Below are 16067 nucleotides of genomic sequence, written 5' to 3'. Positions count from 1 at the left end.
CTAATTCCTTCCCAAAGGATGTATCTCTCTGGGAGTGTTTGACACACTGACCAGACCTGCTGATGTCATTATTGTGGCAGAAAGCCATGATCTAAAAGTTTCACCTCAGCAATAAGTCATGTGGATATTTAGTTATTAAAAGTCACTGCAAGAGTCCAAGACTGCAGTATGCCAGATCCTAAACAGACACAGAATAAACAAACAGTTAAAGCTCAGATAACTAAATTACAAAACAACAATACTGTAACATGAAGTCAGTGAAAAATATAAGGAGACAATAGTACTGACCAGCATGAGGAGCAGAGCTTTCAGCACACTTACAGACTGGCATTGAAGAATTTTGAATGTTTCTTGAATTTTTCTTTTATTTCAGCATAATGGAAATGTTCTGGTTTTGTTTTTGTTTTTCCAAAAGATCTAGGAAAGCAAACACAAAACATTAACATACAAAGGGTATGAAGTCAAAGACCCAACACCTATAGAAACGTTGAGCTTAGGAATGAACATAAACCTTATAACACAGTCTGTGGGTTATACCCACAAAAGGTGAGTATATTGAATACTGGGGGGGTTCAAAAGCCATTCATGAATAGTTGCTCCCTGCAGTCTGTGAGACACATATCCTGTGCATCTGAATTCAAGAAAACCTGAATTCTGGGATTGCATAAACTATGAATATCTTAATTTTCTAACTTGGTATTTTCTATTAGCTTTGAGGATGCTATACTGTAACCCGACCGCTTGTTTTGATATGCATGACCATCTTATCATGCAGCAACCACTGTGACCCTGTTGTCTCTCATACTGATCATAAATTGACAGTGACATGCATAAGTAATTGACAGTGACTTGCAATGTTTGCAATTATAACTTTACATTGTAGTTAAAATCAACTTCTTTTCATACTTACAGAAATGCTTAGCGTTCAATCCAGCCAAGAGAATATCTGCCTATGTTGCCCTGTCTCACCCATATTTCCATGATCTGGAGAAATGCAAGGAGAATCTGGACTCCCACATGTCATCCAGCCAAAACTCCAGTGAGGTGAATGCATCATAATGCTGACTGAAGATGAATCTATAAATGAACAAGACATGTAGCTGACAAGGCCACTGACCCATATAAACCACATAGCTGTTCGAGTGAAGATCATTATTTGGAGGTTTTAAACACCTATCTTTTATTTCGGGATTGTGATGTGCTTATCCAAGGAAACCAATCTAGTTTACTTTCATCAGAGCGATGCAAGGAACAGGGTTTTGACCTGCTCCCATTGCAGCTTTATGTTTGTTTTGTTTTTGTTTTGTTTATCTACCTGGGAAAACTCCAGACGAAGAGAAGCTGCTGACCAGTTTTGCTGCCATTTTATCATTTTAATATTGAATGCTGCCAGTGTGGAGTAGGATGATCAAGTCACTGCCAAAACATGATGCAATCTCTCTCTCTAGCTGCTGAAGCATGATTTGGTACTTTTATTATTATTATTATGTGATCTCTTAAAGTGATATTTAAAGAATGGCATTGAAATATCAGATCTCTGCAACCTGCAGTTAACTGATACCTACATTAATACATCCAGTTACTGTGCATCGTAGAATATATGCAGGTGCTTCCCCAGTTGAAAACTTGGATGGATTATTTTATCATTTAATTGCTCTATAAAAATAATAGTGATGATGGTGATCATAATAAATGTCTCAACTTTTAGTTTTTTTCATACACAAACAAGTTACTATCCAGTTAAGTTTGTGTGCATGTTTCAAAAGCAAGTCTTTTAAAGAAACTTACAGGATCCCATTCTTAAAGATCCATTCAATTTCCACATAGTTTATGTTGGAATACATGCACATTCTAGCCGATCATCTAACCCATCATTCCTTCCTGGAAACAGCTGCAGGCACATTTTCTCTATCTCTTTCTGAATTTTCTGATATGCAGCTCAAAGACATGAGCAGAGCCAATGAAAATGAATACAGGTTTGTGCCTTGAACTTGTTCTCATTATCAGCTGAAAAGGAACACAGACAAAATATTTCCAGATTAGAAGCAGAGAATCCTATACCTGTAAAGAAGTACAGGTGTTTATTTGTGCTGAATTGCATGCTGTGTACTGCGCTGCCTTACCTGCAACACCCCCCATGCATCACAAGTGCATGAACGTTACTGTCACAAAATCTCTCAGATGTCATTTATTAAGAAGACTTGTTTTCTATGCAGAAATGCATGAGCTTCTCTCCTAAACCACCATGTGGGTATACTGGCACATGCTTCTCCGCTAGGGCTAATGTGCCATTATTGAATGTCAAAATAACTGAGCAATTCACGTGTCTTTATAGCACAGTTATATTAAATATTACCTTAATTTTTTTTATATTTAGTACTTTTACCTTAACTAAAATATATTTTCAGTATTTTAAAAAGAAACTTTTATTTTTTTAATACTGTACTGGGAAAAAAAAAGAAGTATTTTGAATCCATAAAAGCTGTTCCCTAGCATGAATTCAGTGCATTTACCTGGATATGACTTGGGGGGAAAATTGGTCCGAGTTAGCCCTTACCATGAATATATAAATACACACTATTGCAGTATAACTGATGATAAGTGAGGCAGCTAACTTTGCTTACTCCTATGATAGTCCGTTAGGCTACTCTCTTCTTCATCTCTACTTCATCTTGTCTAGCTACTGAGCCAGCGTCATACCCTTCCTCACAGCATGCTTGGCAGAAGCAGGTCCTGAGCACTGAGTTGAGCAATGTATTTTTTCCGGATCTGGCAAGGGAACCTGTAGCTGTCTCCCTGGCGGGCTTCTCAGACCTGTGGCATACTGGCTGTTGTGGTGGACTTCACTGTTAACTCTGTTTCAGGTATCTGCACTGTCTGGGACATGGTCCATTGCTAAGAGAGTGAGTAGATCTTACCGGTCTCTTGGATAAAGCTTTTCTTTACTGTTAGACGCTTAACCATGCGACTTATGGTTAAATTATTCAAATAGAAGAGGTTTTAAATGGACCACTTGCATGCATGCATGCATGCATTGGCCTGTGCTTTCCTTCATGCCCAGAATGATACATACTCGAAACCTACCAGCATGAACAGGCAAGTTGCAAATTAGGCCTGGCAAGAGTGTGTATGAGGCATCCACACACAGAGATAATACAGATGCATAGCACAAGAATTTTGGAAGCTCTGCAAGTGGCAAGCTGAAGGCCAGGGAGCAGTCACAGCAGCTAACTCCTCTAATCTTGGCCTCGTTTCTGTCGTTCTCTCCTCTCCTACACCCGAAGAGAACGGCAAACCCACTGCACTGGTGTTGAACCAGCCCTATTCCTACATGGTTCGATGGACCCGAGTGTGAATAGGTTTTTGACATTCATGGGAAAAGATAGGCCAGAATGAATTTTTTATAACAATTTTAAAACACTAATTAGAACAAACAGAGCCAACGTTTAGGAGATTCTTGCCAGAGCAACAAATAGAAAAGTTTTCTACATGGTTTAGCACTTTTTAAAATATTCTGGATTTTACCTGCCACCAAGCTATCGTACATGTTATATCAGGGCATTCAGCTGGTGTGGCTTTCCAGCAGCTGTCAGGGAACTTTCCCAGAGCTCTCCAAGAGCTAACATAGGGTAAAAATGTGTGTGTTTGTGTGTGCGTGTGTGTGTGAGAGAGAGAGAGAGAGAGAGATTTCTGATTGTAAGCAAATTATTAGGGTGAAACAAAAAGAGGGAAGTGAACACTTTAAGCCAAAGGTTGCTTAGTGTGGGCCCAAGAACTAACGAGAATATGGAAATTGCAAGAAAGTAAACTACTGGAGCAGAATTTACCAATGCATGGTATCGGAAGTAGAGCTCAAGAGAGCAGCAGAGAAAAGCAGGAGCTGGCCTATGGAATCAGAAGTAGAGCCTCTGCAACGTGGTGCTGTATGTTGTCTAATATAGGATCAGGTTATAAGTGGGAGTATTCAGGAGAAAGATTGGAAGAGGTTGCATTAATTTTTGGTTCTGCGACATCCTTCCAGTGGGAATGGCAGCAAGAAAAAAGGAAATCTGTCTCGACAGGGTTAGGGTAAAGATCTTTTTTTCCCTTGTGGTAGCAAGGGACTGGATTCAAAGGCATAAGGACTTTTCAAATGACCTCCTTTTCAAAATCTTTTCAGGAAGAAATTCCAGTAGTCCTCTCTGACATGCCTTAGGCTTCATCTGATTCCCATTTTCCCTGCCAAGCCATGAGGCTTCACTTACACTAGTAAACTGAGGAGTCCTGTTCCCTGGCTGGGCAAAGTGCTGGCACTGGCTGAAAGCATGCTGGGAATCATGCTAATAATGAGACAGTACAGAGACAGCTGTGGGACTACTCAAGCCATGCCCTTGCTCTTTTTATTTCACTGGTATAGCTGTAGTCTTGAAGTTTCTGTACTCATTACTGCTGTATGTGTAGGATGTAGGAATTATACATGTGAAAAAATTGCTCCTTTTCACAGATATTCCAGACTGAGATGACAACTCTTCGTACACCCTTTAAATAACACTTTTGAGTGCAGTTCTTCACAATAACTATGCCCGTACGTATATGTTCTAGAGGACTGGTTCAACAGCAGCTGAAAAACACTGGCAAAAAATATATTAAAAGTAGGGTTAGTTGCTTAGCTCCTAAAACACCCACAAGCAGACTCTGTGCTCTACTCACTAGACAACAGGATGTTCTGAGTAACAGAAGGAGCAATTTCCATCTCCAACAAACGTGGTTTTTTTTTGTCACTGCTACATAATTCTGCAGGAAAAGCAGACCCAATAGCCAAGGAAAAACATCACCAAAGCCAGGTAGTGAAGTGCTAAGTGCTGAGCCATAGCAATATGCCTGGAGCAGCCGCTTTCTCTCTTCACCCAGTCCCCACACTCAGTCTAGCTCTCCAGTTCCTCTCTCTCAGCACCCATATGGAAACCAGATTTCAGTGACACTTGAAGGTGCTATTTCCAACAAGATTCTTACAAATTTTCAATAGCTACACAGTGCCAGTGTCCCTATGCCCCTGTTACTGAGTGTTGCTTATTTTAGTCCGTCAGCCCAGAAGGGATGATTTAAAAAGAATCTCTTTGTGCACCTCCTCGCTTAACCTTAGTTTTGTGTACACCTGTGTTGTCTTCTGTGTGACAAGTAAAATTCTAAAAATAGGCTTTGGGCATATTTCTGTGTAGGCTGTGCCCACACTCCATTGTTTTTTCAGCACATTAGTCTACTGTGGGAGACGTTAAGAGTACCTTTCCCTCTTGTTTCTCTGTTAAAACAGACCAAAAAATTAGGATATCATGTTTGCAAAACTTTGAAATTTGGTGCTACATGTATAGAGCCTTTCACATGCAAGAAAACAGCAAGTTATGGTATTTGAGCATGTCCTGCATGAGGGATGGTATCCAGCAATGTAACTTTTACATGGTTTTCATACTTGAAGGTCATTTTGGAGAATAAGACGGAAATACTGTGCCATGCTACTTTTCACAAGTTCACTCACTGTCTTTGAGAAGCACGTTTTATCATACAAAGGGATAATTCTCTCTGATATTAGAATCATAGAATCATTAAGGTTGGAAAAGACCTTCAAGATCATCTGGTCCAACCCTACCACCGATACCACCCACTAAACCATGTCCCTAAGCACCACATCCAACCTTTCCTTGAACACCCGTTCCAATGCCTGACTGCTCTTTCTGAGAAGAAATGTCTCCTAATTTCCAACCTCAACCTCCCCTGGCGCAACTTGCGGCCATTCCCTCCAGTCCTATCACTAGTTACCTGTGAGAAGAGGCCGACCCCCAGCTCCCCACACCTTCCTTTCAGGCAGTTGTAGAGACCAAGAAGGTCTCCCCTGAGCCTCCTCTTCTCCAGACTAAACAACCCCAGTTCCCTCAGCCGCTCCTCACAGGACTTGTGCCCCAGGCCCTTCACCAGCTTCGTAGCCCTTCTCTGGACATGCTCCAGGGCCTCGATGTCCTTCTTGTAGTGAGGGGCCCAAAGCTGAACACAGTGCTCGAGGTGCGGCCTCACCAGAGCTGAGTGCAGGGGGACGATCACCTCCCTGGTCCTGCTGGCTACGTTATTCCTGGCACAAGCCAGGATGCCGTTGGCCTTCTTGGCCACCCGGCCAATTTTATTATGGAAAATACAGAGAAAACATGCTGGTTTGGTCCTTCAGCCAACAAACTTGAGCACTTATCTGACTCACAACTGAAAACACATCAGTTGTTAAATATGTTTATGAATCATAAACCACACGGTTTGGTTTAAAAGTCAACATAAATTAATTATGTGCCATGTATAATACACAGCTGAATAATGAGGAAGTTTCTTCTAAGAACTCTGTTTTATAGAACCACTTTGTTAGTATTTTTTTCTTATGCAATAGTTTCAGGAATAGATGGATTTTTATGTACAATGTGAATTAGAAGATACTAGACTATTAGAGTGATCTGTTGTTTTATGCTTGAAGCTTGAACTGATCAGAAGCTTAGGAAACTAATGTATTTATTGTATTGCCTCAAAACTGCTTCTAAATAAGAAGAGCTTTCTTGATGTTAACAGGATTTCACTCTTCTCTTAATGTGTGATTTTGTTGACATTAGCATATTAGGAAAAAAATGTTTTTCCAAACTGCAATTGTGGGAGAAAAATTAAGAAATTTATTTTTAAATTCACAGAAAATAGCACGTTATATACTGAAATCTTCAGTAACTGACTGTTCATAAGCTATCACTTCTTTTTGATTGCTAAGTATTAGAGTTATACAGATAATTTCCATGAGGAAAAAATTCAGAAACAATCTCTAGAAAAGTAAGTGGGATTTTATACACCTAATGATACCTACCAGGTTTCATTATCATATCCATTTTTTAATGTTTGCAAATACAGTTGAGGTGTGCAAAAGTATGACTACAATTTGAACAATTTAACAAGCTGTGCAACTCAAATAGGAATTCTATCTGTGAGCTATTTATTTTATCTCTTTGTTTTGTGAATTGTTAAATAATGCCTGTAATATAATTCCAGTTTCTGGACCAAATCAGTAGCCATCAAATCCCAGTAACTTCTGTAAAACAATAAGCTTTTTCATTGATTTAAATGAACTAAGCCATTGAAATGAGAAAGATGTGGACATATGAACTGACAATTATACTTTTGGCAAGTGTTATTTATTCCCTTTAGTCTGAAGCTTCACATATATTGCATACAGATATGCAGTATATACATGACAGAAGAACCATAAGATACACTTAGGAATAGTGTGCACAAAAATGGCTCATTAAGTGCTTGCAGAAACTAGCTAAATATCATTCTTTTAGGTATAGCAAATGTTGTGTGTTTATCTTGCATGGGTACAGAAAGCAAGAGATTCTGATATGGCTATTTTTATACTTGGTGATCACGGTAGAGTAGATTGTTTCCAGAGAAGATCAGACAAAAGATACTGCCTTTAAAAAAACTGACATTAGTAAAGATGAAACAAAAAAAAAAAGATTTCAAGGAACTATTGGGAAGGTACTTCTGGGATAAGGGAAAAGGGGAGTATTTATAAAGTGAGAAATGTAAATACAAACAATGTGTATTAAATATGCATTGAAACTGATACTCTTTCACTGACTTCTCAAAGTTGATAGGGTTTTAAGGAAGGATCCAGGTATGAACTTATTCTAATTAGCATTTTAATGTTCATTTGCACTAAAGCTACCTATACTATTTGAAAGGAGAAGGGAAAGCAGGTAATGTTTACTTTGGTGATGTATACACGGATATGCTGTAAAGCTCTCAAGCTCACTGTCCATTTTTGAGCGTGCTATATTTGCATCCACACTATTTAGCTTTCTGCACCTTAAACCCAACCAGATGCCAGGCAAATTTTCTAATGTTTACACTGATACTTGCTCCCATTGACATGCTCATGTTAAGCCCAGCCAAGCAGCACTGTCTTTGCCACTAAATGGAAAATGAATTTTCACAAATATTTGATTGTCAGCTTCCTTCATGCAATTGCTTCTGAAGAGATTGTAATTAACAGACTGTAATATGCAACCTTTCCTCTTATTCCATGCTTCATGCATTTGACATGTTATTAAATCGTCAGCCCTACCCTAATCATATATAATGTTATTAATCTTCCCAACACTTGTTACTGCTGCTGGCTATGCCCAGCACTCTGAGCTGCACAGTGTGCTGTTCCTGTAGATGCAGAATTAAGCTATGTTCTGCTGTATGTTCCTGCCATGCATTAATGGTAGGAGGCAGCTACCATTTTCTAGTGACCTTTCTTCCTTTTATAAACCTTTGTGGGACTATTTGTTTGTTTATGTTCTTGAATGTTAGGATCTATTTTGAGTATCTAGATGAGAGAGGAAAATTGCAAAGTGCTGCAAAGATAGGAAAAATGGGTAGAGATAGGAGAATTCAGGACAATTTGGGAAAGTGAATTTGAATATGTGGAAAAGTTATGTATAAGTGTAGGGGGACGACTTTTTTCCATGTTTTTTTGTTTTCTCCTGTCATTCACTTTCAGAGGCCTAAGATGATAAAGCAATGCTCTTGCACGGGATTTTAGCTCCAGATCCTTAATGTGCTAACTCAAGTCATGAGTGCTGGTGCAGTTTTTCAAGACAGCAACAGCTGTATTTTTTAAATCAGATTTTGTGTAAGTGAGAGATTTTTCTATGTAGATATATTAAAAAAAAAAAAAAGGCTGTTGAGACAGCTTGAGAGCAGACTAATCTGGCCATACAGACACAGCCTGTAGTTCAGCTGCAGACATGAAGAATGTATCACTAAGGGCACCCAGTAGCGTGAAGTATCATTGTGCATTACAAGCTGACTCCTGCAGCAAATTGAAAATTCTTTGCCAATCCAAAATGGCATGTGTTTGAGCACTTGGATTTTAATGAGATTATCCACACGCAGATTTGGCTGGATCAGTCCAGGTGGTTCACTGCCTTGCAGGAGTAAGTCTGAGAGCCTGTTAGACACCCAGTGTAAGTGATGCTGCAGAACCGTCTGCCAGGGAAAAGGGAGTCTTTTCATCGGTTGTACAGCAGGAATGGAGCTTTCCAAGCTGCTGTGCCAGCCTCAGAGCTACCGTTAACTATTGTTGTGCCGCCTCCAGAAATAGGCAGCACAGAAATAGGGAGTACAAGGTCTGTGTAGGTTTAGTTCATGTGTATGGGTGACATGGCAAGTGATAGCACAGAGCGGCTTATTTTGGTCCTTCCATTAAATATGAGCAACTAGGCTTGGCACAGAGACAAATTTTGCAGTTCTAGGAATAGGAAGCCTTTAATTCTACACTGTACTTCTCTGGCATTGGTGATATATATATATAGTGGTAGATCACCCAGCAGCTTATCGACTCCTTTCCTTATTCCAGATCATCCTACTGTAACACCAAAAGTATACCTGGAGATCCTAGTCCTTAACAGCCTTTCAACACCCTGCTTCCTCTTACTGTGGCAACACTTGGTCACCTATCACTTGTAGCTGACCTTGCTCAGCCACTCAAAAACTGTGAGCTAAATTACTACCTTGTGATTCTGCAGCCCCCAAGTTTGCAGGCAGACAGTGATGTCTTCTCTCATTTTCCCTTGCTTCTTATTAGGAGTTCAGAGTTGATACAGAAGAGTATGGCAAAGTGTTTGTTATTTTGACACTCTTTGGCTCAAGCAAAGACATGAGCAGGTGTAGATTAGATTGAACATAATGTGTTTGATCAGCCAAAACTATTTTGGATTCATAAGATTATTTAGTAAGTATAGAAGATCGCTGGACAACTGTCTGTGTATGTTTACAAGAGCAGCCAGTGATTCTTCTGTTATATGAAGTTTTTAAAGGATACATACAAGACTAACAATGCCAGCCTCCTTCTGCTCACCCCTTTCCCCTTCTTCCCAGAGATCACTGTTCCCAGGGAGATGTCTTCTCCCAGCATGAGTCACAGCACCTAGGAGAAAGACCTTCCCTGTATGAGGGTCCACAACTTTCAAGACGGCATGGGTGCATGCAGGCAATCAAGCTCATTCCTTTGCTCATGCTATGGCAGATATGAGTACAGAGCCTTGCCACAAGTACTAGGCACAGTCAGACCATGACCCCAATATATTCTCCTGAGAAAAAGTGTTTACAGGATCTGGAGGGGATAGTATGCTTACTGTTTCTATAACAGTGGACATTTTTGCGTTTTAAACAGTGGTAGAGTTAAGAACTCCCCTAGGAGACCTCTCTCACCTTCCTAAAGGATGACTGTGAACTCTGGGCATATGGTGGGAAAGGACAAAGTGCTTTACTCCAGGTGGATGATGACGTATCTCCAACAGCCACCCTTCAGAGTTCAAAATAAAGCCTGGGTCTACAGACTGCTAGTTAAAGTGCTTTGCAATCCTTTTGCAGCAAGACCCAAAATCCATCAGGATTTTTTGCAGGGACTTTATCTTGGAGCCCCTTGCAACAAAGGGTGGGTGTAACTATGGGTTGGGACTACAATGAAAAGTACATCAGACTTTGGATGCTGGCAGGAAGTTTGCAGATGCATTGCTCTACAAGGTGGTTTATACAAGCTCAGTGGCAATGGGCTTATCCGAAGTACTGATTGCCATGCACATTTTGAACTGAAGATACCTATTGTAACATAATAGAAGAGCTGCAGCGTCATGAGATTAGAGGCTGAATGGATAGAAGTAGAACTGTGAGCAGCAGGGACTGCAGAGGTTGCTCCGTCCTTTCCTTTTTCGCCCTATATGTCAACCCAGTGGTTTTCCAGCTGTTTTCTTTTGTTGTGATTCACCTCCACCACCTCCATTGCCCTTCCTGTTGTGCATAATAAGTTGAATAGAAAAGCATTACTCTAGATTACTAGATCAAAACCAGAGTAGGTCAGCACTGTCTAAAAATCTGGATCATTCTCTGGTGGTTGGTATTAAATGTATCAATTGTCTCAGTTTAGATTCCAGCAAATAAAACCCAGTATCTGTGACACCTTCCTTATATTCAGCACCACTTAATAACCTTGCTGTCATTCTCTGCAGTGTTCAAAATCTCTTTTCCTAGAGATCGAACTTCCCTCCCACAACCCACATATAGTCACGACAATGTGGGCTAAAGAAGTTTACCTTACAGCGGTGCTTTTTGGTAAGGAATGAGAGCCAGTTCCCATGGAAAAGGGTCTAAACAAGTCTCGAGGAATCTTAGCCGTGCAGTCTTTTACAGGCAAAGCAGCCACTTCTGTTATAGCAAGAAGCTCATTTTAAAATACTTAAGAAAGAGAAAATATAAAGTCGCCTTTTATTTTTCTGATAGAATCTGTTTTCTACACAAAGCTGTATGTTTTTGGCAATGAAAGCAAGCCCACAGGCACCCATTTATTCTTTCCTTTCCAGTATTTAAGTCCTCTGTAAATTCTTTTCAAGCATTCAGATTAATGTATTTATGGTCCATTTCATTCCAACTCATTTAAGTGGTCTACTTCTGCCATTGAATCTTGTATGGGTTTTATTTTTCATGTAATATTTAGCTGCATTACTTTGAACAGCTTTAAAAGTATCATGTCTTTGAATGCTCTAGTTAAAGAGAAATTATACCTTCAAAATGATGTCTTAGGAGTTGAACGGTAAACTTTGGAAATGTTTATATTATAACTCCTGAAAGCACCACAGAGAGCTTTCGTCTGTATGTCTGTCTTCTACTTTCTGTGTAAGAGTGTATGTTCCTCACCAGCTTGATACTCTTCAGTCCGAAAGCCTGAGTATGCAAAGACGTGAATATGGTGCCTCACCCGAGCAGTCCCACAGAGCTGAGAGGGGCTACTCATATGACTAGAGTTGCTCACAAAAGTATTTGCAGAAAAAGGCTTTCGTTTAGTGATCGGTTGTAGTTGTGGGGACACATGGTTAATAACAGCACCAAGACACCCAGAAATGGGGTCAGTGTTTATTGAAGATGTGGACGCATTTATCTGTGAGTTATTTGACATTAACCTAAATTATTGCTATTATAATTCAGTATATTATTTCTTATGAAAACACACTAGTCCTGTGAAAAGGTTAGTTGCCAAAAAATGTGTCGAGTCTTGCTGCTTAATTGTTTATTTGCATTTAGTATACATTTTGGCTGTTGAAGTGAAGCTAGTTTCATAGAGAGGCAGAAAGCTAGATCAGTCAAAAAAAAATTTAAATAAGCTTCATACTGTACCTTGAGTTCTGCAACTAGAATAGTATGTGTGTTCAGATGTAGTATTTTTTATGCTTTAGGGTATTTTTTGTTTGTTTAAATATGTAAAAGATTAAGCAGATTACTTTGAAATGCTATTGTAGAGCTAATTTTACAAATAGTGGGGGAATGTTGTCTGAAAAATTAAAATTAGAAAATATTACATAGGCTGCCTTTGGCTTTATTTTGTTTGTAGCAGTTCCAGCAGGTATCTGTCAATTCCAGACACTTAAACCAGGGGCCATGTTTGAGTAGCATCTTGTAACTGAAGTACATTTTGTGCAGCAATAAAATTGCCCATCTGGGCTTTAAAAAAGATGGTTGGCTATACAAAAGCACAAAGGCAGCAAATTTAGATATTCTTTTGTGCATGGACAATTGCATGAAATAGGATTGGGGTGTCAAACTATTTTAAATCATTTAGTATAATTTACTCTCATTGTAACTCCACTGACTACAGTTAAATTAAACCAAGTATTTGACCCTTCAAGTCTACAAATTTCAGCATCAGGCAGCTCAGGTCTATATAAAGATATTTAAGCTTAGTAAATCAGCAAGAGTACTATATAAATGGTAATGCGTGACAAAAAATCTTAACTCTAGTAACATTATTTCTCTCAAAATTCCTATTCATTACTTTTGTATACAGAAGTTCGGAAGTGCACTTCTTAGTGGCATTGGGATATGTGGAGAAAAGCACGATGCTGGTACAGAAATGTATCAGAAATAAGATTCACTTCTCACTGCTCCAGACACTCCATGTGTGCCTTACTTACATGTTACAAATTCCACTGAAGTTAACAGAACTGTATAAAGTTAAGCCTGTTTGTAACCCTTACGGGATTCTTGTTTCAGAATCGGCAAGATATGTTACAGTCGCAAAAGGCATTATTAAAACTTGTGCTTTCAGGTTTACGGAATACTATGAACAGTAAGGACAGTTTCTGAGACACTTCCAGAGTAACTTCATTAACTGATATTACATCAGGCCAACATCCATTAGGAAATCAAAATACACCTTGGTGCCTTTACTTCTTGACTTTTCAGTATGATTTTACAAAAAAAAAAAAAAAATCAAAAAGTTAAAACAGCATCTAATGCTGTTTGGCTTCTTCTTTTTTGCTCTTTTGATTTTGCTTTTTGTAATATCATTTGCTCTGGAGGTGTCTAGGACTTGATTATTCAAGGGAAACATGCAAAGCAGTTTCAAATATTTTTTTCTTAATTCACCTTAGATCACATACTTTGCTGGTGAAAATCAGCATAGTCCTGTTGACTTCTACAGCATTGTATCAGCTTACACCAGCGAACCAGCTGGCACCTAGAGTTTTAGCATTTCAAGTCACTTTACCTACATATGCAGTAGGATTTTATTTTGCAAGGTGGCAAGTTACCTAACAGTGCAAACTGTACTACCTAGACTACCATTGATACCTATTCACGGGACATGATTTCACTGTATCACTTCATACTTGAAATTCAAGATGTTCTTTTAATCAGGGTACAAACATGAAAAGGTGCGTGTGTTACTGTTTCTTTTAAAGGTGCATCATTATTTTTATTCTGTGTGCTTAATAATTACTATTCAGTGTTCTTTACATTCTTTTTGTTCAGCATTAAAATCACCTCTGTGTGAAATATAGTATGACCTACAGAGATACATAAAAGTGCAACAGTGATTTCTTGAATTGTTACTTAAATATGCTGGTTTACCTTTTGCTCATACATATTACATCAAGGGGCTACAACATGCAAACTGTGGTATATAAAAATATTGCACCATTGCTGTACATGAAATCTTGCAGCCTCTCTCCTCTTCTTGCACAGCTGCTGATTACCGTATACGCATTGGGAAAACTATGTTTCTGCTGTACAGAATGGCTGGGAAATAATGCAAACACTTTGGAAACTCTAGAGCTCTCTTTGCAAGCTTTCAGACAAAGCCCTTTGATCTAACTGCATGCCTGCTCTGTGTCCCAAATTTCACCCTATGAGGCTTTCTGCTTTAGGAACACCCTCAGCTGGGGCTACTTTACATCGACTGCATTGAAGTTCATCGGAGCATACTCTTTCAAGCATGCACCTTACCATATAACATATTCTTTAGCTTTTACAAGTTTGTAAAGATGGTGGACTGCAGAACTACTCATGTGTCAATACAGCAAAATTAAATTAAGGCACACAGAAGGTTATCAATGTTGTATTATATCAGAATTACAGTCCTTTGGAACTGAACGTTTTGCTGCTGGCAGTGCAAGAGAAGCAAAGTTGTGTATTTATTGTTGGGTGCTGAGGGTTCAGTATGAAAATCGATATAATAAAAATGTTCACGGTGTCAGGTTCTTTTTAGTTGTTCCCAAATTATTGGAAAGTAAAAAGGCAAGAAATTTGTTTTGTATTTAAAACTGCTTTCCTGAAGTTTACTTCACTTTTCGAGCTATATTTTTCTTTTATCTAAAAATGTAAAATGAATACAGATGCAGTAAGTATTGTATATTAAAGACAGAAAAATAGCAATGCTGTTTTATAGTTTTTCTGTTTACAAGTGTTTTTCTCAACACCCTGGGTATTACAGAAAATAAACAAACATACACACAAAACCAGACACACAAACATAAGCACATTCACACCCTTTCAAGCATCCCACGATACACCTTTAGTTTTATAAAAAATGTTATCTCGTTTGTCCTCATTTCTGAATTCTTTTCTTGCTTCCCTAGGATGAATTCCATAAAAAAAATTAAGTGTTCACTTTTTCTGTCAAAGGTGTTAAATTGTTGCAATTGCTGTGAAGGCTATTCAGTTCAGCACTGTCTGTCTTTACTGAAATCTTCTTTTTTTAGACTAACTTTGCTAGGAAAATTGTGCTTTAATTAAGCAATGGTGGCTCTCAGTCATTCATGAAATGCTTTATTTTCCCCGAATGTTACTCAGTCCAACTGTTGCCCTAACGCTTGTGCTATTTGTGTCTTCCTAAAGATTCTGATATTTTCATCCATCTTTAGAGAACCCAAGCACACTTCCCTGGCTGAATGCTTTTTTTTTTTTTGGTTGGCTACAAATATGACCGGTAACATTTCTGAGTACATAGAAATGGTAAAAGTACGTGTTTTGAGTCGAACACAAAAACAACACATCATCAAATTCTAAAACCAGAGGCATGTTTTCTGCCTTCACTCCTAACCAATCAAAAAAACCACCTCGGCAAAACAGCTCAAATAAAGCCTCAGTTTATTGCAAAGACCATTAGGCGCTCTTTAGAGCAGGATAAAAGCAGTTTCGACCAACGAGGCCTCAAATGACCCACCAGAATCTAAAAACCATTAGCTGAGGCATCCAAACAGATTTCCACTTCTGGATGAAAGCTTGAGACAGAAATGACTGCAAAGCTAACCAGACCCCCAAACAACAAAGGATTTTTTAACTTAAAACCAAAATCTTGTACTGCCCCTAGAAACTACAAGGAGCCGTGAAAGTCCCTAACACCTCTATACACTTCAGATACGATGCAACACTTAATAAAAACACCTTTACATCATGTGACATTCCAAATTAGCCTTTAAACACTTCATAAGAGGATGCAGAAGTAGTCCACCCAGAGACAGACACATCATGAGCCGCAGGGAGGCCTGTTGTCCCAGAGCAGTCACCGTCATGACCCCTGTCAGCCATGGCTAGTACACGCTGAAAAAAAGGGGAAAATCGCAGAAATTTTTGGCAGATTAAACAAGAGATGTACAGATCTGGATACTGTTCAATGTCTTATCTCACTGATAGTGCTCAGCTAGCCCAGGAGAAACCTTAGCAGTCTGTGGATAGCTGTGGAACACTCT

The 16067-nt window shown here is 39.0% G+C and overlaps 1 protein-coding gene across 2 annotated transcripts in view; it reads left to right on the top strand.

The window, feature by feature from the left end:
* CDK6 (cyclin dependent kinase 6) overlaps window positions 1-14751 on the top strand; it is a 142620-nt gene extending 127869 nt beyond the window's left edge. For both annotated transcript variants that reach the window (XM_080582567.1, XM_080582568.1), the window contains exon 8: window positions 913-14751. In XM_080582567.1, coding sequence (XP_080438693.1) covers window positions 913-1059 — 147 coding nt within the window. In that variant the 3' untranslated portion in view covers window positions 1060-14751. The remainder of the gene's footprint in view (window positions 1-912) is intronic.
* The last annotated feature ends 1316 nt before the right edge of the window (window positions 14752-16067 follow it).

This window comes from Anser brachyrhynchus (genome assembly GCF_964034855.1).
Source record: "Anser brachyrhynchus genome assembly, chromosome: 2".
NCBI lineage: Eukaryota > Metazoa > Chordata > Aves > Anseriformes > Anatidae > Anser > Anser brachyrhynchus.
Note: the sequence above shows the minus strand (reverse complement) of the source record. Positions and strands in the feature narration are given on the sequence as shown.